Source organism: Dermacentor silvarum, chromosome 6 (genome assembly GCF_013339745.2).
Source record: "Dermacentor silvarum isolate Dsil-2018 chromosome 6, BIME_Dsil_1.4, whole genome shotgun sequence".
Lineage (NCBI taxonomy): Eukaryota > Metazoa > Arthropoda > Arachnida > Ixodida > Ixodidae > Dermacentor > Dermacentor silvarum.
The window spans coordinates 151,720,886-151,744,616 of record NC_051159.1 but is presented as its reverse complement, the minus strand read 5'-3'; the positions used below and the strand labels follow the sequence as shown (position 1 = coordinate 151,744,616).

The 23,731-nt window shown below is 50.9% G+C and overlaps 1 protein-coding gene across 1 annotated transcript; it reads right to left on the bottom strand.

Moving 5' to 3' along the window:
• Positions 1 to 2,086: 2,086 nt before the first annotated feature.
• LOC119455185 (testicular acid phosphatase homolog) lies at positions 2,087 to 4,322 on the bottom strand. The gene is made up of 2 exons (XM_037716622.2): positions 3,831 to 4,322; positions 2,087 to 3,344 (listed from the first exon to the last, which is right to left on the bottom strand). Exons 1-2 carry the CDS (start codon positions 4,134 to 4,136, stop codon positions 2,394 to 2,396), a joined length of 1,257 nt encoding a protein of 418 aa, XP_037572550.1. The 5' UTR covers positions 4,137 to 4,322; the 3' UTR covers positions 2,087 to 2,393.
• Positions 4,323 to 23,731: the final 19,409 nt, after the last annotated feature.

The following is a 23,731-nucleotide window of genomic DNA, read 5'->3' as shown; positions in this document are numbered from 1 at the left end:
TAAAGCGATTACTGGACGTATAAACACGTGACTAGAGATCGCGATCACTGTTCACGCCGTTTTTTTTTTTTCTTGATACTTTTCGTTATCAATTATTTAATCTACTTAAGCGCTCACGCCTATGAATATGTGCTTCCAAGTACCGCAGTCACACAAATTGCAGAGAGGGAGAGAGATTAGGCGTGAGGAGGTCTACCAGACGCCGCCGTATACAGTGCATAAGAAGGATAAGCATAATCGCCAATCTGGCAAAAGGATAGTAATGAAAAAGACAGCAGGCTTGTGCGACCTTTCAAGCATCGCATCGCAATTGAAGTGAAGCTGTTTCTTCTGAGCAGTCAATTGCATTAAGAATTTAAGTTGCCTGAAATTAAACAACATACACACTCTAATTGCCTGCATATGACTCCCCGTTAACAACCTTTCGAGCACTTGCAATGCTTCGTAGTTCGCCCACAAACTTTTAACGTCGCATGCACATCAGCGAGCGCATGCACACGTTCCCTTAGTGAGGTGGCTGGCTGGGCTAGTTGGTAATCCACATTGAACGTGAACAGCCCAAGAGGCAACAAGGGGAAGGAAACGAGACGGAACAAGCGCTGGCTTCCAAATGACGATTTATTAATTATGGGGTCTTACGTGCCAAAACCACGATTTGATTATGAGGCACGTTGTAGTGGGAACTCCGGATTAATTTTGACCCCCAGGGGTTCTTTAACGTGCACCCAATGCGCGGTACACGGGCGTTTTTGCATTTCGCCCTCATCGAAATGCGGCCGCCGCTGCCGGGATTCGATCCCGCGACCTCGTGCTTATAGCAGCGCAACGCCGTATAGCCACTAAGCAACCACGGCGGGTAATTTACATTCCTTCGCTCTATAGAAAAGAGCATGCCGTCTAACATCTTAAACCAGTAATATTCCTATCCCCTCTGTATATAATGCAATTTACTGCATATTTCAGTTGCACTTCACCTATCATTTTTGCCATCTTTATTATTTCTTGTTTAACTGTACTGTACAGGGAATCACTAGTGCCATGTATCTTATTTAATTCTGCACTAAGTACCATTTTACAACATATATTGTTTATCTTTCAAAAACCACTAGAGCCAGCTATCTTTACCAAGTTAAAGATTATCCTTTATCAAACGTTTATACACTTGTGTTTCACACTTGGTTCCACTTTTCAAACATTAAAATAGGGTCCTTCAAAATAGATAACTGCGTTTCAACCTTTTTAAAAGTGTCCGGCAAAAGTTTCGATTAATCAATTAATCGATAAAAAAACCCTGCATCGAAAGTGATTAATCGATTAAAGCTAAAATGATGAATGATTAATTATTAATCGAATAAAAAATATAATCGACCATCGCTACGATACGGTGTTCAGTTCCTTATTGCTTTCAATGTTGCTTTCTTCTCGTTTCTTTTCTGCATCAGTGCGTATATTGCAAAGATGTATACAGCTTTAGTCTATAGTGCTCTTTTATGAGAGTGCTCTATATTGTCTGCAGCTTTATATTGGTGTGGACAGATGGGGACACTAAAAGGGAAAATAGTAACGTTAACCTGTATTGTAGTCAATCGCGGTTATTAAATATATAGAAACGGCCACATTAACGTGAGAAGATGCATTGGAAAGGCCGAAAGAACGCAAGAACGATAGGCAGATGGCGACGCTGCCCGGAAGTTAGCACACCGGCTCGTCATGACGTCATAGATTTCGGCAGCGCCTACACGGGGTCTCGTTCATCGGCTAAGAAGGACCACATAGTCTAAAAGAATCCAGAGACTCAATCTAGTAAGCTTCGATAACTTTGCCGGCGCCAGAATGGCCCAAATACGACAATATACTTTGAAATCCGCTATATGTCACACTGACGCACTGGCACGAAATTCAAACAGAAATTTGTCCTTCATTTTCACCCGTAGAAATCAGCCATCTTACGCCAAATGAATTGAACTACCCTCACATCCTCCTCGAATGACGTGCTGCTGCAACGCCCGCTTTAAATCATACCAGAATACACATAACATGACACTGAGATCGACCAGTTGCTTTAGCGGTTTAATTAAATGAATAGAGCTTGCTTTTAGAGCTACGATAAGAATTAATATAATTTGGGCTTTGTAACCAGTAAACAAGGGCTAAAATACGTAACTAAATTATTGAAGGCAAATTCTAACGACGAGAACGACACTTGATCTTTCCTCTCGTTGCCATGCCTTACGAGGAAAGGAAATCAGCGCTAGAAGCAGGTGTGTTTTTATCCAATATTACATCAGGATATAGCCGTGTGACAGTCGCCATCTCACATAATTTAGAAATTCCGAGATCACCTCTTGCAGATACGTCCAAACGCAACAGTCGAATGCGCAGTTCGCTAAACTTTAGAGAAGAGGCTGGTGCTCGGTCCAACCGCATCGTGCCCTGGTCACCGGCTCGAATTTGCGCTGCAGGACTTCGTCGAATTTCTGCAGTGGACACGGGTCGGCGCAGCCCTCGACGGGAATGCTCGTCGCGTGTTGGTCGCTCGCCTTGTAAAAGAGCCTGACGTATCTTTCGGCGGTCGCCTCAGAAGCGCCGCTCCGAGTGAACACTTCGATAATGACGGCGGCTCCGTAGGGAGGCCTGCCACTCAACGTGCCGTTCATGCCCAGAATGACGCCGGCGACATTCATGTCGTGGTACGAGAAAAGCGTCACCTTAGGCCCCGTGTTAGTGTCGTCCTTTCCTTGCGTGAGCGTCAAGCCGCCGGCGGCATATCCGGGTCTCATGCTTGCCACGAAGTCTCTGAGCAAGGCGCCCGCCATGTTGTCCTTCTGGTACTTTCCGATCATCTCGACCAGCTTCTCGTTGAGCCAACCGAGCTGGCGCAGGTGCTTCGTAGCCCACTCGGGCAGTGGCAGGCCATTCTCATGGTTCACGAACAGGGCGTCCACGATGCGCGAAATGGCCGCGAATCGCGCCACACCGGGCTCGTCGGTGACGTTGGCCACAGTGGCCACAAAGTCGAGTAGGCTGCCTGCGGTACCGAAACTTCGCGGCGCCGCTGTCGTCGGCTCGGTTTTCGTGCGAGACGAAGGCGGTTTAGCGGACGGCTCGCCGACCAGAGAACAGGGCACTTCGGCGGCGTACAGCGCGGACAGGCTGTCCAGGAAGCGCGGCAGACAGAGCGTGGCGTACTTGTCCGTGCCATCTGGCGGGCTCGTGATGGGCACCGGCTGCCAGTCCTGGCCGCGCTTCCATTGTCGTCCCTTGTCGATGACTGGGTACAGGCCGTACAGGAGGATGGCGCAGCTGTCGAAGCAGCGGGGGACGGGGCTGCTTCGGGCGCTCACCTGCGCAAGTAAGAAAGCAGCTTTTATGGCACCCGCTTGTTCCCAACTGGCGGGATAAGCTGGGTTATTAATTTCAAGTTCTCTTTTTAATTGAACAAATTTGATTAAAACTTGTTCACAGGAGTGGAAATTAAACATCTATAATGACATTAAAGTTGTATACGAACTTAAATATCGCGTTAAAGTAAGGCCACCGGCGACTCGCCTGTTGGCCTTGGGAGCCGCGCATGGCCCGGCGCTCCCTTCTCCCACAATGCCTTGCGCCTAACCAGCAGCGGAGGCTTGCGGCCGCCGCTGATGGTGCACGCGCATTTCTGGAAAGGTCCACTGACACTTTCTTTGCTAAGAACCAATCAAGAAGTGCACTTGTTCACGGCAACGCGCAATTTCTCAAGCTCACTGTTCGCGAATCCGGTTACATGTTGTTCCAACACAAGCGTGAGCTGTGTGCTACACGGTGAAGCGGCAGTCGTCCTTGGCGCTCACCTCTCGCACGTCGTAGGTGAGGAAGTGCGCGTACCGCTCACGCAACCATGTTCCGAGGGCCCACATGGTCTGGCGACCCCTGTTGGTGAGCTGCCCGCGTCCCATGGGCCAAACGTAGTGCTGGTTCGGGTCTCCGGGAAACGTCGTGAGCGACGCGCGTTCCCCATGACGGAACAGTACAGCCACATGCACTAGACGCAGCTGGTCGCTCCTACCGACGTCTGAAGCCGTGGCCCTGTCAGTCAGCGCGATCGTCCAGACTTGAAGCGCAGACAGCAGCAGTAGCAGCGGAACCCGGCCCTTCATCTTACAGCCGATGTACTGAGCGCTAACTGACCGCTTTTCCTTGAAGAGACTCGGCGACGATGGACAGCTATTCTTGCAAAATTACTCCGCACGACTTCCTTTTTGTGCGTGGCTGGTTTGGAATGCGCAGAGACGCGGGCTTAGGACCGAATGCAACCGTAGCCAATTTTGTGCCTGCTTCTTTCTTCTTTTTACCCAGGTGGGGCGAAAGATATATATTTTTTTAGTCCACACTATTGTTTGTCTTGCTATATTTTTTTATGGGAAAGCGTCAAATTCCTCATTTAGCGAAAAAGCCTCGCGTCTGTAGCAGAGAAACGGCACCTAAATTCCCATTAACTGCGAAGCCACGGCACGAGGGCGCCTCGACGGAGCAGAGGGGGCGAAAGAGGACACCGGCTGCGCACTTAGCGTGCCAGGTGTTGCGTGAGGAGAGAGGGCATCGCCGCTAAGGTCTTTAGATAAAACTTGTTTTATCTATAGAGACTTTGATCGTCGCAGCCACGTCACCCTCGCTCTCGCTCTGGGAAGTCTGTGTTGTCCGCGCGTTCCTTGTGCGCGCAAGCTCTCGTTTGCGTTCTAACTGCGCCTCGGTAAGGCCAAATCAAAACGCGCCAAGCGTCTCAACGCACTCGCTTGCCCGCGAGGAGTTCATAACACGAAGGACCGCTCAGAGGCGTCCAATTGGACATTAATCCTTTCGCATTCACTACGCATAAGAAGTGCTTAGGTGTCCCCGAATTTTTAGGGGCGAAGCTCCTTAGGGTGTGGGTCGTTCCCTCCTCTGTAGTAGTAGTAGTAGTAGTAGTAGTAGTAGTATGTAGCCACCTGTAGTTTTATGAAGTGTTCACTAGATGGCGTTCCGGTTCCGGTTCCACTTCCGGTTCCGGTTCCACTTTACGCGCGTTCGGTGCGAACGCGGGCAAAACGCCGACGGCGTCGACAACAGTTCTACGCGTTGCTGGTGCTGCTGCATCTCCAAGTTTATACAGCTGATAAAGCTACCTTGAGTCGACCCCATGGCTGCTTCGCATACTACTAGGGTTCCCCTACGGGAAGATGGTGTAATTTTCTCTCTCGTTCCCGACGCGCGCTCTCTTTATCTCTCGTCCGTAGCTGCGGTTTACCCGAATGATCCCCCGGTGCTTCGCCCACTCATCATCATTCACTTCGTGGATATGCTGTGATTTTTTTTTTCATCGCGTCCGTGCGTGGCTGTCAGCCATCGATTGAAAAATATCGGCCAATGACAGAAAGGGATCTGTCAATACACCGCCCTCGTATTGTCTAGCTGTTACGCAAGCAAAAAAGAACAATGTTTCCCTGCATTAACTTATTGTCACTGTACCAGTCGTATCTCGAACCCCGACCGAAGAAATTTTCGGTGCGCGGGATCCCAGGAGAAAAAAAAAGTAATAAATGAAACTTTCATGGATAACGTATGCTCCCAGAAGTTTGTTTGGATCGGCCATGAATCGGGTTGTGCGAGGGGATTCAAGCAAATAAGAACTTTGCGGAAAATAAAGTGAAAGGAATATTTTACCATGCAATTATTTTTGTCTCACAGAGAAAATTGCTGAGGGCACCACAAGCATTTCTGGGACTAAAACCCAGTTCATTGTCAAATTTCGCCGTATTGTCGAATTCTGTAATGATGGCATTTTCAGCCAATCAGGCCGCAGCAGCCCTCTGGACCAATCAAAGCTGACAATATTATAAATTTGATCATATGGCGGAATTCGACGATGTCCAGAATAGCACTTTCGCAATGCCTCTATTGCACTCTCGGTATTACTAAAGGAAAAAAGACCACCGAAAGAGTTCAAGTTCAAGCTAAAAGCCAATATTTCGGAAGCGTTCTTCCAAAAATCTCATATGTGATAAGCGTAGCCTATATGCTTTCTCGCGTGGTGCCTAATTTTCTCAGGTTCACTGGCGAACACAGGACAAAGTTCAGCTTCTTCTACGAAAACTGTTGCGGTCAGTAGTAGGTAGCGCCACCCTAACGCGGCCTCTTGCGGGGGCCGATCCCGGAGGTTGTGCACAGCCGCGCCAAAGTAATTACATCATATTCAGGTTTCTGTTATTGTTACGCACTTTTATTATTTCAGTCTGAGAAGATTTAACGTAAAAGGCAAGCGCTGTCGGTGTTTTGTTTCATGACGTCTTTTTGTGCGCTGTCATTCTCAAGATTCCTAGGAATAACTTTGTCAAGAGAGAGAGAGAGAGAAGAAAGGGAAAGGCAGGGAGGTTAACCAGATGGGAAGATCCGGTTTGCTACTCTACGCTGGAGAGAGAGGGGAGGGGGAGGTAAAGTGACAGAAAAGTAGAGATAGAGAAAGAAAGGAGCACAGATACACAATCACAATCGGTCACAGGTGGCACAGCACAGTTGCACTTGCATCACTAAACTTTGTCAAGAATGTAAGACAAGGTATGGGCAACTTTAGTGATGGAATGGTGTGGCAATATAACCCAGATATACCGCATGTCATATAGCAAGGCGTATCACCAAATAGGTGATATTGAAAAATTGGTGCCCATGAGATGTTCTACCTCCTAAAGTCAGGTTCTATAAAAAAATTAAAATAATAGCATTGCCTGAAGTTACTTCTGGTGCATGTAGCCAGGAGTCTTCGAGATTGGTTCTTGTAACACACAGGGAACCATTGCTAAGACGTGGATTTGCACATAACCTATTATGAATACGTATTTAACAAAGTAAAATCGGGCTTTTATTTGTTGTACGTTTCACAAACATGCTGCTCCATGAAAACACGTTGTCGTTAAGCAAACAGTTATTTCTAAAAACAAAAAAAAAAATTATGCCAATACCACGATCTGATTATGAGGCACTCCGGAAATTTGGACCATCTGGGGTTTTTTAACATGGACCTAAATCTAAGTAAACGGGTGTTTTCGCATTTCGCCCCCATCGAAATGCGGCCGCCGTGGCCGGGATTCGATCCCGCGACCCCGTGCACAGCAGCCCAACACCAAGGCCACTGAGCAACCACGATGGGTAAATAGTTTTTTTTTTTTTTTCTTTTTTTTTTTTTTTTACCTATTTCGTTTTCCCCCGTTCTCAGTTGGCCACGCTGTTTTTTCTATAGACCTACACTATGTTTGTAAACAGCGGTAGGCACCGTCGATATATTTTAGGCTCTATAGCGACGTCGCGTAGGCTCCGCCCAACGTTTGGCTCCGCCCACGTTCGCCGCCATGCATCGCTTGCACGCGCGGATGGCGCATCTTTTTTTAATGGGGTGGGGGAGCTAAAACCACGATTTCATTATGAAGCACACAGTAGTGGGGGCGCCGGATTTAATTTGACTACATGAGATTCTTTAATGTGCACCCAGTGCACGTTCTTGCATCTCGCCCCCATCGGGATACGGCCGAACGAGACGCTAGGCCTAGCTCGTTGACCGCCGCAGTGACGGCCGACAGCGCTTGCGGCCTGGCCTGCTGCTCATCATTGTGCGCTTATTTTCGACAACACGATTAGCGTGGGCTTAAATGAATTGGTTTTGTTGGTGTCGTTGGTGTGAATAGCAAGCGAAACGTAGTACTTGCAAGCCAGCCGAGCCGCCTCGTTGAGACGGCCGATGCTTGGTTCCCGTCTGCGAGACGAAATGCCGTTCGCGCCAGTGGTCTAGTACGGGACGCTGCTTTACGAAACACGCGCAAATTCGAGATATTTTTTCTATTAAGCGCTATTTCATGTTAAGAATAAGCTGTAGCCGATTTCTACGTCGCCGTGAGCGGTGATAGAAGCGATCGCCTCGGTGATGGGACCGGCGAGGTACCGGCTCTACGGCGACGCCGCCTGTGTAGGCCCGCGCTATGTGAGCTAGCTGTTGTACGCGGCCGTCCGATCGCTCCAACTCTATACTAACACTGTACATTTTGTTTCGCGCTCGAAATTTAACTGACACGTTTAGGCGCGTTTATGACTTCCACACTGCAATAAACGCAGCTGTGACACTGCTGCCTGCGTACGTGAACGTGTGATAGGATATTTACACTGCTGGGGGCTCAATTCTTTGAGATGGAAACAAATTCGAATGTGACGTGTTTTGTGGGGCATCTGCTCGCTCGACCTACATTCAAGGCTAATCCTAATCTAGCTTTCCCACAGTGCGGCAAGCAATTATAATGGCACGCTAATAACGATCCTATAAGATCGTATATGATCCTAAGATCGTAACGATCCTAAGCTCGTCTAATGCACGCCAATCAAATAAAAGAGAAGCTTAATGGTTACGAAATGTATTGCGCATAATGGATGATCTGGTATCATAATCCAACTTTCGCTTTTTATCGCGGCGGCCCATTGCTTGCGACGGTTTTCATCAACAGGAAACCTATGAAAACTTTAGTCTCTTGCGTATTTAGACGCAACTCAGCTCGTCCACATACTGCGTTTCTTTCATTGTAAATCATATAATAAAGACCTCACAGATGGAACCGCACAACCACCCGCGAAACCCAGCGGCTGCTGTGGTAGGCGCGACACGGGCGGCGGCTCGGCGGCGTAGTGCCTACCAAGCGAAACTAAAATCCGACGACAGCGCCACCGCATTTTCGTGACGTAGCGCCATGGTGTAGGTCTATAGCTAGCTGGCCTGCTCGAAGTGTTAGTTGCAGTCGTAATAAATGCTTTCCGAGTGTACACGTGGTTGTCGCCTATTGTTTCCTCGAGCTTGTACCGGACCGCAGTTGATGCGTAGGCATGCGCCAACCGCAGGGCTCGGTGTGTCGAGGCAGAGGGCCGTTGGCATCCCCCCAATATCCCGACATTTTGGCGCCCAACGTGGGGCAAGCTCTTGGAAAACGGGACGACGATCGGTTCGGATGCGAGGAAGCCTGAAGGCTTTGTCCGGACCAGCATTAGGCCTCACCCAAAGGCTCAGTGATTGCTAGCTAGATTGGGCATGTGCTTTCTTGAGTGCGAGTTAACGCTGCGCCAGTGTCGCCGAACTCGTGTAGACGCCGAGATTTACAGCGAGTTTTTCTCCTAAGAGTACGCCCGAAGCGAGTGAGTGCAGCAGCCGACGTGGTGGTCGATTTTCCCTGTACATATGTAAATAACCTCCTTTCTGTATCTTTGGCTCTAACAACCGGGCGCCGGAAACGCTGGCTAGGACGTCAGCGGGCGCCAGTCCCAGGAGTCTGCTCGGAAGCTGCGTGTTGAGCAGCGAGCGGGGACCACTTAGCTAGGCCTGCATCTCCTCGCGGCGGCTCATTGGAATCCTTTATGGGTCTATTGTGGCATTGGTATCCGTCATGGACGCGATTAGGCCTAAGGCTCTGCGGAGCTGCCGGTCGCATGTTCGAAGACGACCATGCCGTGACCTTTAGCGGGTGCAACCGGATTCGCTAGTTTTACTATACTCGCCCGAGCGGAGAAACCTCGTTCGAATAGAAAGCTTATTTTGTTCAGATGAACTCAATATTTTGCGGGCGGAATAACCGAAATCTCGGGGGACCAGAGAGCGCTTTGTTCATACGAGCATCGCCCACTTTCGCACTGTATCGGACCGGAAAATTCGGTCGAAGCGAATAACTTCATTCAAACGAACTGGATTGTTTTTGGTTTTTTTCTCGTTGCCGCATAAAGCTATGCGGTAGACGGGTGGTTCAGCATCGTGTCAGACTGCGGACGCTGCGGCGGCCTCTACTGCCTTAATTCTAAGTGTTTGTGGAGTGCATTTGAGCGACTTTGCAGAACGAGTGAAGCCGCCTGGACTTGTTATTGCTGCCATCGTCCACGTCCCTGCCTGCTGTCTCGCCCTCAAACTGCAGCGGAAGGCCCTCCCTGATCGCGGTCCGTTGCAGTAGCACATGGCAGCCACAATGAGGGAGGCCCACCATCATACACCCCCACGAGGATGCGTCGGTGCGAGGTTCATCGAGCCAGCGCGCGCGCCGCTTCGAGAAAGTCCTGACCCGCTGTTCCCGGGTGGACATTGCGGCGCGCATCTTGAGGGCAAGCCACCTTCAGCCCCGTCATCGTCAACCACTGTGACGGCTGCCACATGTGGGCGGCCACCACACAGGACAGTGCTGCCTATCAACGTGGATTCGGACATTTCCTGCCGGAGTTTACCATCGCATCTGCCCGGATACTTTGTCAATGCCGTCGTTCAGCGATTTCTCCGCCGTAGGGCAATATGTAAGGGTGGAGGGATGTGGGAATCCTCGGGTCCCATAACCGCCGCACGGGCAGCGAACGTCGCGTCAAGCGCATGCGTGCCAGGGAGAGTTGGGAGAGGCGAAACTTTCCTTCCGCGGGCGGCGCGCGGGAATCGCAAGCGCTATCAGCGCCACCGGGTGGGTCACCCGAGATCCCGCTGATATCGCCCGGGTCTCTTTGGTCTCCAGCAAGCGGCGACGGCGGAAGTCTCCGCCGCCGCTCCCGTATTCCCGCACGTGGTTAGTCAACCGCGTTATTGCCGCGGCAAACGCCGCGGCCTCCCCCCCCCCCCCCCCCGTATTCCCCAGTTGGTAAGTCGGAAGCCCTTCTTTACCTAGTGTATTATTCTCTTCGAGGGAACCCTCAGCGATGTCAACTATAGCTAGCTGGCCTGCTCGAAGTGTTAGTTGCAGTGGTAATAAATGCTGTCCGAGTGTACACGTGGTTGTCGTCTATTGCTTCCTCGAGCTTGTACCGGATCGCAGTTGATGCGCAGGCATGCGCCAACCGCGGGGCTCGGTGTGTCGAGGCAGAGGGCCGTTGGCATCCCCCCAATATCCCGACAACCTTACCGACACCGAACACTTGCTTGGTGAAGAAACCCACAAGCCATATCTCCTGTGACCGCTGCGGAAGATACGGAACTACCTCGAGGATAAAACCAAGTTGTTACCCTCCTATCCAATGACATTGACCATGGTGACGTCTTGGTGTTCCCTTCTTCCTGTTGCCTTACTTAAGGCATAGCATTTAAATCAGGAGTTGTTCGATTCCACTATGGATCTGCACTGGTCACTACCACGAACGAAACACTAGAAAAAATCCTACTTCCGCAAGGCATAACCGTTGCATGCATCGCCGATCTGGAGCCTGTATGCATCTTGCCACTTACACCAGTCTCTTCTGGGGACCATCTCCTGGTGATTCTTCTTCGGCTGCCGCCCTTACAGCAGTCATCAGCACCGACTTGAAACCCGTGCAGACGCAACTGCTGCTGGCTTTGTTGGAAAAGCATGGTAATTCTTTCGACAACTATTCGTCAACCTTGGGCCAAACAACCGTTGCAGAGCATCGCATTTTGACAGATAACACATCTATCGTGCGGCGCCGCCCGTACTGTGTGTCTCTAGCTGAGCAGAAAATCATCAAAGACAATGTCGCCGACATGCTGGAACGCACGGTAATTCGCCCCTCAGCTAGTTCTTGGTCGTCTCTGTTGTCTTCGTCCGCGAAAAAAGATGGCTCCGTGCGCTTTTGCGTCGTTTACCGGGTGCTCAATAAGATAACTTGTAAAAAAGATTACCCTATGCCGCGCATTGACGACCCTTGATTCCCTCCAAGACGCGGTATACTTTTCCAGCCTGGATCTGCGTTCTGGCTAATATGTGATCATTATCATCGCGTATGTGCTGCGCTGGTTCACTGACAAGCTCCCCGCGGACGAGACTTTACAATTGCTAGTAGGTACAGCGGAGACTTCCGCTTAACACGCGTTGTCATGGCAATCGTGGAGCTCCCACGTGCCTAGGGACATAATCGCTTAGGGACTTTTGAGACACTGGTCTCCGCTGAGCGTGGCTCTCTTATCTCCGGGACCGGGCGCAGCGACTACGCCGAGCGTATCTCCTACGTGCGAGCGAATCGTTTAGGGCGCATTGAATGTCTGGCGGTGTCTGGCCCACGCCGGCCGCGCTTTATTCTTGTAGCGTTTGTTCTAGTGGCGGAAATCCATGCAGTAGTGGTTGTGTGGCATGACGGCTTTTGATCTTGGTGAACTGTGGTGGTGTTAACAAGCGGATACTGCTCGCGTGTGTACCCCAGTGCTGCGGCGGAAGCCGTAGTGCCGGGCGCCGACACGAAGCGGCGGTCATTGCGGTGTTGCGGAGCGCAGCGTAGCATCACCCCAAATAAAAAATACTGCTCTATTCAGGTAGACTGCTCCCTCCCTGATAGCGAGATTATATTTGGATCATCAAAACAGTGATGCGTTTATTTAGGAATATCATCGTTTCTCTCTCGCACCCTGTAAATCCGCTTGTTTACACCACCACAATTCACCGAGATCAAAAGCCGTCATGCCACACCACCACTACTGCAAGGATTTCCGCCACTAAAACAAACACTACAATAATAAAGCGCGGCTGGCATGGCCCAGACACCGCCCGACATTCAACGCGCCCTAAACGATTCGCTCCCTATGCACATAGGAGCTGCGCTCGGCAAGGTCGCTGCGCGCGGTCCCGGAGATAAAGAGAGCCACGCTCAGTAACTAGCAGCCGCTGCGCCAGACTAGTGCCTCAAAAGTCCCTAAGCGATTATGTCTCTAAGCACCTAGGAGCTCCACGATTGCCATGACAACACGTGTTAAGCGGAAGTCACGTGACCCGCAGTGCCACGCCCCCGCTGTATCTACTAGCAATTGGAAAGTCGCCTCCCGGACCAATAAACGTCGTCCCAACCGAGACGATGTATTTTTCACGCTCGAAAAGACACTTCGGCACGAACATTGCGAACTCGGGCTGGGTTTCGTGATAACGCCTATGCACGTTGAGTAGAGCCATAGCCACATATTTTTTCATGCCTGCCGAGTGGCGAGCGGAGAAAGGTGCTCTGCCCGTACCTTCTAGTTCATGCGCTCGCCACCACGCCGCGCTGCCACCCCATACCCAGTCCCAGAGCAGACGACGCGACTACGCTGTTGCGCGCGTGCTTGTGGAGAGAAACTTGCGCTCGTATTAGAGATGGAGCTGTGAAATAAATGCGCAGGGTGCACTGGTGTTTGTTCATGATGTACAGGGGTGATGGGAAGAAACGCAAACAATGCGGCGTGATGTTTTCATCCTGCTGTGATCCTGGTGGGAATAAAAAGATGCTAGAATAGTTTTATTCTAGTGGCTACTGGTTATCATGCAGGGCTACAACCACGCGAAAAGAAATGCGAAATATCAGAGAATGTAGGTGCCGCACTGTTCGCGTTTCTTTCCATCCCCACAGTACATTGAAAGCAAGAAACACGAGACATATTGTTACAAGCACGGGGAAAGGGGGTTTATTTAGGCGTGCTAGAGCAGGAACAGCAGGCTACGAACAGCAGGAATGGCCGCTGCACAGTCGTCGTCCTTCTCTTCTTTTCTCCTTTTGACCCGCGCGTCCCTTTTAAGCACTTGGACGCAACATACCTCTCCTCGCAGACAAAGCCCACTGGGCGAGTCAACTGGCTTGTCGTGGCGTGCATGATTTCAACCTGGTGACATGCGCGACTTGTGTCCGAGCAGAGCGTCGACCAGTGTTCGTGAGGCGCGCGAGAGTGTAGTTCACGTCGCTGATCTTCTCGATGACAACATACGGTCCCTCGTAGTTTGCCAGCAGCTTTTGGCACAAGCCGCGCTTCCAAACGAGATCACCAGGGTGATATGTAACAGGCCGATGTCGTGCATCGTAGCGTGCTTTGGAGTTTTCTTGCGATGCCAAAGTCCGAAGACGCGCAAGTCGCCGAGCCTCTTCAGCGAGGCATAGCGTATCCGCGACCGCAGGATTGTCGTGGTGGTAAAAAGGGAGGACAGTGTCGAGCGTATACCGGGGCGGGCGAGCGTATAGAAGGAAGAAGGGGCTGTAACCGGTTGTCTCATGTTTGGCGGTGTTGTATGCGTAAGTAATAAATGGTAGAACTTCATCCCAATTCTTATGATCGGACGCAACATACATGGAAAGCATATTCGTGATCGTTCGATTAGTGCGCTCAGTGAGGTCGTTCGTTTGCGGATGATACGGCGTCAAGTGCCTGAGGTGCGAGTCACATAAATGTAGAAGCTCTTCCACGATGTCCGCTGTGAATTGACGTCCCCGGTCGCTTATAATAACACAAGGCGGTCCATGTCGCAGAACAATAACGTGAAGTAAGAAGAGCGATACTTCGGTGGCAGTGGCTGATGGTATAGCCGCCGTCTCGCAGTAGCGCGTTAAATAGTCGGCGCAGACAATTATCCAGCGGTTCCCCTTGGATGACTGAGGAAAAGGTCCTAACAGGTCAATTCCAACTTGCTGAAAGGGCAAGCTTGGAGGCGGCACAGGTTGAAGGAGACCAGATGGGGCAGTGGTTGGACGTTTCCGACGTTGGCACTGTATGCAGCTGGCGACATACAACTCAACCGAATGTCGCATCCGGGGCCAGTAAAAACGTTCTTGAATGCGATAAAGGGTGCGCACAGTGCCTAGGTGACCGGAGGTAGGGTCATCGTGCATAGCCCGAAGGATTGCTGGCCGGAGACGCTCCGGCACCACTAGAAGGAAGCGTAACCCCGTGCTTGAGTAGTTCCTTTTGTACAGGAGCCCGTTACGTACACACTAGCTGCTTGTTGCAGTAGAACGGGCTGAAGTGAAGAGTGGCTCCAATTTGGTGTCTGTCCGTTGCTCTGCTTTGAAGGCATCGATATCAGGAAAAGCGGGTGTCACAGAGGCAACGAGATGATCAAAATTGTCTGCGTCGCAGTCCGTCGTGGTAAGCGGCATGCGGGAAAGACAGTCTGCGTCAGCATGTTTTCGGCCACTCTTGTAGGACACAGTGAAGTTATATTCCTGCAACCTCAAAGCCCAATGCGCAAGGCGACCACAAGGTTCGCGAAGGTTCACGAGCCAGCACAGGGAATGGTGGTCTGTGACGAGTAGGAATGGGCGTCCGTACAAGTAAGAGCGAAATCGCTGAACCGCGAAGATTACGGCGAGACATTCTTGCTCTGTCACCGTGTAATTGCGTTCGGGTTACCGGATACTGATTATCTTGCTTTGCATAAGCAATCACGTGCTGACGGTCATCATAGCGTTGGACCAAGACGGCACCCAGACCAACGCCACTAGCATCTGTGTGGATTTCTGTCGGCGCAGTTGGGTTGAAGTGGCGAAGGATAGGTTGGGAGGTCAGCAGGAACTTCAACTGACGAAATGCAGAATCGCACTCGGGTGTCCACTCAAACCGTGCATCTTTATGTAGCAGATTTGTCAGAGGATAGGCGACGTCAGCAAAACCAGGAATAAATCGGCGAAAGTAAGAGCAAAGGCCCAGAAAACTACGAAGTTGCTTCACTGACTGCGGTGCACTGAATGCCTCAACAGCTGCCGTCTTGAGGGGATCAGGCCGGATACCGTCTTTGTCAACAAGATGGCCCAGCACATGGGTTTGACGGTTACCAAAGTTGCATTTCTTGGAGTTCAGAACCAGACCAGCGTTCTTGATGCAGTCAAGGACAATATCCAGGCGGGTATTGTGCTCATTGAATGTGCGCCCGAATATAACAACGTCGTCAAGATAGCACATACAGATGTTCCACTTTAACCCACGCAGAATGGTGTCCATGAACCTTTCAAAGGTTGCTGGAGCGTTGCACAACCCAAATGGCATCACATTGAATTCGAATAATCCATCTGGAGTTATGAAGGCTGTTTTCTCTTGTCTGCCGGGTGCATCGGGATTTGCCGATATCCTGAGCGTAGGTCCACTGAATAAAAATAAGAGGCCGAATGAAGGCAATCAATTGCATCATCAATCGGGGCAGCGGATAGACATCCTTCTTAGTCACGGCGTTTAATCTTCGATAATCGACGCAAAATCTCCAGTTACCGTCTTTCTTTCTGACGAGTATGACCGGAGCTGCCCAAGGACTCGAGGACTCTTGTATGATCCCATTTTTCATCATGTCACTCACTTGTTCTCCGATTATCTTGCGCTCGTTAGGCGAGACGCGATAAGGCTTTTGCCTGATCGGGCGCGCAGATCCCGTATCGATAGTATGGCGTGTTCGAGACTCGGGAATCGAGAACGCTTTGTCCGGCTGCGCAAAGTCAAACACTGACAGATGCTTAGAAAGTGTATCCACCAAGGTATGGCGCTCCCTTGTGCTGAGCGACTTGTTTATCATAGACAGAAGCTTTTTGTCCGAGACGTGGCGAAGGTCAGCAGGTTCACACGGTGGGTCTGTTAGTACGGCTATGGACGAAGACGTGTATTTAGTAAAGTAGGCAAGTTTCAAGCCGTTTGGAAGCGGGACGGGTTCTGCCGAGCAGTTGGTCGTCCACAAGCCAGCACGCCCGTTGCCGATGGATACCACACAATGAGGGACAAAAACGTTCTTCTTCACACAATTTAGATGCATTGGCTCTACGGAGGCATCGAAACTGTCTGGAACATCACCGCGACATACAACCGGCACGCACACAGAGGTAGACGCAGGCACAACAGTATCTGCGGATACACAAAGTTCACCTTGACAGCAAGTCTCCTCTAAGAGCCCGGACGAAACATGGCCATCGACGAAAACTTCCCCCGTGCGACAATCGACGGTCGCACCACACTGTCGCAAAAAGTCGATGCCCAAAATCACTTCGTGCGTCCATTGAGGAATAACTACAAATTCCGTCGCGAAAACTCCACCAGCCAAGGATACTTCAGCAGTGCACACACAAACAGGATGCAACGACTCGCCGCTCACTCCACAAAACGTTGCAGCCTGGTCCCACCGAAATACAACTTTGCGCCCCAACCGACCTTTAAACCTGAGACTCATTACGGATACAGTTGCTCCGGTATCCACTAAAGCCATTAAAGAAACACCATCAACAAGTACATGCACTTTGTTCTTAATCATAGCAACTGCAGGGGGTATTTCTGTCGATAGCACGTGTCGAGCGACCTCACCCCATCGGCCGCGCTAGCTAGTTTTCTGGTTGCGAAGACGAGGTGGAGCGGCGCACTGGCGATGGAGATTGACGTAAACGAGGTGCACGAGAGGAAGGTGGTGGCGTCAAGCTCCTGTCAGATGCCGGCGAGCGGCTCCGAAAGCTTCTCGGCCAGTAATCGTTGCCAGGAGGAGCGCCAGCTGACCAAGAGGTGGTGTACGGCCGTTGAGTTGCCCTCACAGGAAGTGTGGTCCTGATTGAAAACCTGGATCGATCATTCCACGTTGTTGGGCGACGATTGCAAAACCTCGCTATGTGGCCCGCGACACCGCATTGGAAACACACCGGCAGAGGCCGCAAATTTCGATGTTCCTCCATGTAGTCACGCATGTTGCTGTCGATTGCATAGCCAGCAGGTGGGTCACATTCATCATGGCTATATATAGGCATCGGCTGCCGGGAGACCTGCGTGCGGCGAGGGCGTTGGTCGTAGTCATGATCGTGATAGCTCATGGTCCCTCTCGTTTGTGGGGTATGTGGTGTAGACCTATACTCAATGGTCGCTGCGTGAGCCGTCGGTTGCCAAGCGGTCGAAACGGCCGTGTTGCTCATCTCGTGTGGTGAGTACGCACCAGTGATGCCGGGTGTGCGACGGTAAATCTCTTCGCGATGGAGCAACTATTCGCGAACAATCTGCCGTATTGTTGATGGAAGGTCAACACACGAGCTCGGCTCTACACTTGCCACCGTTGTGACATTAGCCAGACGACCAAACTTCGGTATTATTCGTCGCATCTTCAGCGTCTCAAAGGTCCTGCAGTGGCGAATGACGTCAGACACGGTATCCAAGCTTTCTTTGCCGATCAGAAAATTGTAGACGTCTTCGGCTACTCCTCTCAACAAATGTCCAACTTTGTCATCTTCAGACTTTTGAGAGTTGACTATCTTACACAGTTTTAACACTTCTTCAATATAAGTTGTACAGGTTTCGCCGGGAACCTGAGCTCTTTGCGAAAGCGTCTGTTCAGCGCGTTTCTTTTTTGCACTAGAGTCTCCAAAACACGCTCGGAATTCCTCGACGAAAGCTCCCATGAAGTGAGCGTATCTTCGTGATTCTCATACCAGACGAGCGCTGTGTCGGTAAGGGAAAACACAACATTGGACAACTGTGCGGTCGAGTTCCAACCATTAGACCAGCTCACCCTTCGGTAGTTCGTGAGCCACTCGTCGACATCATCTCCAGCTTTTCCTCCGAAAGTCAGTGGCACCCGATAGTATTGACACGGAACGCCAGGGGCTGCCCTTGAAACTGCGTCAGAGCCGTCGGGAATCTGGCAGGCGTATTTAGGCATGTCGGGTGAGGGTGGTGGAAGTCCGGCAAGTCGACGGCTTCGGCGAAGTTGTAGCAGCGTAGGCTCCGTGGTTACGAGGTGTACCCAGCACCGTCCACCAATTTGTTACAAGCACGGGGAAAAGGGGTTTATTTAGGCGTGCTAGAGCAGGAACAGCAGGCTACGAACAGCAGGAATGGCCGCTGCACAGTCGTCGTCCTTCTCTTCTTTTCTCCTTTTGACCCGCACGTCCCTTTTAAGAACTTGGACGCAACAATATTGTGAAAACTGGACCTTTCACTTAGGCCCCCAGCTGTGAGATAAAGCTCACAGTTTCAGGGTCTTTCGTGACAGTGGCTTTATTGCGAACACTTTGGCGACGTCTTTTTTGTCTGTCGCTTTCAGAGTGAAATTGGTTAATATTGGTGAAATTCGTAAGCAACAATTTCAGTAAATTCTCTTGGTGCCCTGGCTTCGAACACATCAAAGCTTTGTGCTCGCGGAGGATTTCGGCAGCATTGTTCACAGCCTCCTTTAGAGGGTGATGCATACGCCTTCTTCTTGCTAGAAGAACTTCGACGAACTTCTGTAGTGCGTAGAGAACATCTAGAAGTTGTGCGGAGGGTAAAGAAGTCCACCGCGGTCTTGGTGTTAATGAGCGATTCCGATGGTGTCGAGGCGTTTGGCTTTGTTAAGAGCGCAAAGCACGACTCACATTCGAAGTTTTCTCGTACGGCTCTTGCGAGGTAGCCACCAAACATAGCCAATGCGGCCACATCTGGAGTGGGAAGTAGAGGCTTATCTTGGTTTAGTCGCTCTATGAGCTCTCTGCGTGCATCGCTGGTTTGCTCCCTTGTGTTTTTCTGTTGCGGCAGCGTTGACAAGCAATCACTCTCTTCTGCTACCATTATGTTGCTTGTACTCAACGTCGATGCGATACCGGTCTTGAGGGTTTTCTCAATGCCTGAGCACGGCGCGGACGTCCGTTTGGTCATTTGATCCTGCTGATTTCCTCAGCCAGCCAAAGAACGACTCGATTGGGTCCGATGACATTTTCCTCGTCAAAACGAAGTGAAAAGACATCTCTTCAAGAAGATATCTAATGCACTCAACATTCGAACGAGTTGTGATCACAAGACCCTCATAAGTCTATTTGGTTAGGAAGTTCTTTGCCAGTCACTGCCTTTTGAGATCGGCCAGGTAGTCGAGGAAGCTTGTCTCTAGCCAGATTAGCCATTCATCGCCTGCAGATTCAAACTGCTTGCAGTCTGCATTCTTCTGATGTATGTGCTGGGTACAATTACTCACGTCCATGAGCACGAACCAGCGGTGCACGGTGTCCATAAATTGCACCGTCGGTCCGACACCCGCGAAGCTTGCGTCGCACGTGTGGCCCGCCTGCTCTTGCAAGAGCTTCATTGCAGCTGTCACGGGAGGAGAAAAAACTTGCACTGCTCTCTGCACGTTCATTTTTTCCATATTCGTAGGGAATACGTGCTTTCTCGTCAAGGCTGCCTTGCTGCATTCTGTAGAGGCTCTTCAAGTGGTTCACTGATATTTCGCCGCCTTTTCCGATGTCACGGGACAAAAACTGTGATCGCAAGTTTTTGATCAGGTGGCACTGATCGAATGCAAGAAAGAGCTTTTGATTCGGTTTTCCAGGGTGGTCAATGCAATGCTTGCGGCTTCCGTTGCACAGAAGTTGCATAGCCAAGACATTGATCTTGTGGGTGTCTGTGACAATGCGCACGACGAAAAATCCTATTTCTTCAACTTCCCTCAGAATGTGTCTCATGAGCATGTGCAGCTCACGGCCAGTGCAGTTTCTCGCGAAAAAGTATGCCACGGGTATTTTGAACGAAACTGAAAGGCCGTTAAGGACGAAACACAAGAGTGAGTTGGCCAACACAGGCTCATTTGTTGTTTCTTTGGGAAGTTCACACCTTAGTCCACTTCGCCGATGAAGGCATCTCTTTGCTTGTGATACAGTAGCCGTTGTTTGACGTGCAGTTCCTGTTTGTACTTGTCGACGGTGTTCTTGAGTCGCTCAATTCGCGTGTTCAAGTCTCGCTTCTTACGTCTCCACTTTCGTTTGTCCATTGCCGAAACCGAGAATAATGACGACACCTGCACGGTCTTAGTGATGCAGCGCTCTCTTGCACCGTTTTCCAGAGGTAGCGGCAGTTCGGTTGCGGAGCAATCCATCGGTGATAACTCTTGAGAGGCGACGTCGACGGATGGCAAGTCATTGAGAGGAAGCGAAGGAGACTCCAGTTGGCTCTCAACTGCTCTTCGTTTCGGCTGTGGTGTGTTACTGGCGCAGCTGCCTCACGTTTTCTCACAGATGCGTCGCTTGTCTCTCTATTTTTCGGAGGCTGCAGGTAGGCAGGATACTCTTCGAAAATGCTGGGAACAGCGTCTTTCCTGAGTTTGCGAATTTAGCAGCCCTCCTTGAAGTCGGAGGAATCGAAGTGTCGGCTGCATACAGTCGAGTAACACGACGTCGTATTCGGTGTCCAATCGTCCAGAGAAATGACCTTTAGCCATTTCGCTCGCAGTTCCAGATCGCTTGGTATCTCGTGGAACGATATGCCCGGCGTTCGTTGTTTGCTCGATGACTTGCAGCGTGGTATGCAGCAGTGCGGCATCTTGTTGGCGCAGGGCACCCCAACTGATTCCACACTGCAGATAGAAAACCAAATTGGTATGTCGAAAGTAATGCAGCATAAAATATGCACCGTAAATCACGGTTTTTATAGTAGTAAATAATATAGGTTGTGACGGCGCTAGCAGCTCGCATGTGGTTCCGTAAAATCGAGTAAACAAACGGTCGCTTCATTCAGTGACACTGAACCTTAACGCTCAGAACGCTGTTTCAACAATAAACGTTCATGTAATTAATTTATTGTACAATGCTCAAGGAATTAAAAGCGATGATTTAGGGCTATGTATTAAACGTACTTCCACTTCCAGCGTCCTGAATTTGTGCTACGATGGCGTAGTGCTGCCTCTTACACTTACATCAGAGCCCACGTTAACATTATCGGTCAGATTTGCAGCGATATGACGTTCTTATCACATGGAATTGCACATACCATTTGTTGTTTTTGAATGTTTACAAGTCGCGTTTTATTCCGCGAGCACTGCACACACTGATTGCGAGTTATTTCATGCTTCCCTGATAGTTCAAACAAAAAAAAAACATAATTAAAACCGTTGCTTCCGCAAGACACACAAGCTTACCTGCGGCCATCACGACGGACACGGGACATTTGCTTGTAGAGCCACTTTGGTAGGTACTTCGAGGAGCCTGAACACGTTGCAGCGTAGCGAACTATGCTTGGTACGCTCCGCAGCATGTACAGGCAAGTATGGGGTGCGAGCGCTTGCGGAGAAGGTAGGCGTAAATCGAGGAGGCAGGGGGAGGGCAGCGGACGTAAAGCCCCTATATATAGGAAGTAGCGACACTCTCCTCCTCCGCCTTCCCTCCTCCTGGTTTCTCCTCTCTTTCGCGCTCCTTTTTCGACCGTTGCGCCGCCTACATCGCTTGAAATACGTGCACTTGTTTATCTTTCGCCGCTGATCAGATTCGACGATCGCCGACTGTGTTCGCCGCTATCGTTGTGCTCCTCGCAGTCGGTAGACGCTTCTCGGGCGAAAATGGCGATGGAGCGTGATCGTAAACAAACGCAGCCAGCGCCCGGCGGCGCGACGGTCCACGTGATGCCATTCCAATCCAATCCAATGGCTACCGCATGTGTGTTTTTGCGCCTCCGTCTCCTTTTACTTTTTCTCGCGCTTTTACAGCTCCGCCACCAAAGCTTTAGTCATCTCCGACCTCGTGAGTGCTCCCGGCGTCTTGCTACAGATTTCTACGGAGCCCCGTTTCCGAGAGAGACCGGCGCTCAGCCGAGTGGTCGCTTAGCTGCTGCTAGGCCTACTCCCCCGCTGCCCCATGGCTACCTCCTCGCCCCATTGGCTTTTCCACATCGGCGCAACTCTCCCACAACTGCAGTCACCCGCATTGCCCAACACCACTACCTCGCCATTCCTCCTCCTCGCCGGTGACGTTTCTCCCAACCCGGGCCCGCCACAACCCACCTGTGCATCCTGCACTAAACGAGTGCGAGACGATCAAGCTGCGCTATGTTGCGATTCCTGTGACGGCTGGTTTCATCGTCGCTGCGTGCACCTAACTATGGCTCAGTATCGCAAACTGGGTTCCTGCAATGACCCTGGCTGTGCCTCGTTTGCTCCTTGCCCAGTTCTGCGACTCCCTCTTCACTGATCCGCAGCCGCAGCTCCCACACTCACCGAGTCATTGTACTACATCCCCCCAAGCACGACTCCAGGACCCCCGGGAAGACCCCGCATGGCACTGGAACTGTGGTACACAAACTGCCGGAGCGTGAAAAACAAACTAGTTGATCTGCAGTCCACAATAGCTGCCCTTCCAGCCAACACAGTTATCCTGCTCACTGAGACGTGGTTGGACCCTGGAGTGCTCGACGGTGAGCTCATGGATATCTCTTCCCACACTATCTTCCGTAGGGATCGCCGTGGTCGAGGCGGGGGTGTCCTCGTTGCTACCCCTGTAGGGATTTCCGCGCACCGTAGGCACGACCTTGAGCACGACGACCTTGAGGCAATCTTCTTGAGCTTCACCTTCCCCGAGGGACTCTTCTTGTTGGATGTGTCTACTGCCCGCCCAAGCTCCGAGATCGCTCCTACAGGTTGCTTGATGCTGCTCTGTCCACAGAAGCTACTAAGCCGTACATTGATGTAGTGCTCATCGGCGACTTCAACGCTCACATTGACTGTGGCAGCACGACGAGCCTCTCTCCAGTGATGCAGCCGATGACACACTCCTTGATACCGTCACTACCGCTGACCTACATCAAGTCTGTCAGCATCCTTCTTACTCATCGCAAGGTCGGCCAGCTTCCTTGACCTCGTCTTTGTCCGCAACATCAGCCGGGTCACCTCCTGCGAGGTCCTTCCTGGTCTCACAGGGAGCGACCATTCTGCCATTGAGATTTCTTATGCGACGACCCTACCACGCAAAGGTCACTTTGCACGAACGTTGTGGCATTTCGGGAGGACAGACCTGGCTCATATGGCTCAGCTAGCTCATTGCTCCCTGGTGCTTAACCACTGGGAGTGACTGTTCCACGAATTTCGACCTGTGGTGCGACTTCATCCAAGCAATCCAAGCAGACTGTGTTCCTCAATCCACCAGGAAAGCTCGTCGACGAAGACCGCCTTGGATTTCTCTTGATATTATTAAGATGGCCAGCCACAAGCGAGCCTTATTTAAGCGTGCTGCGCAGCTCAAGTGCCCTGTAACACTAAAGAAAGCCAAGGATCTCCAGCGCTCAATGAAGGCTACAATCCAA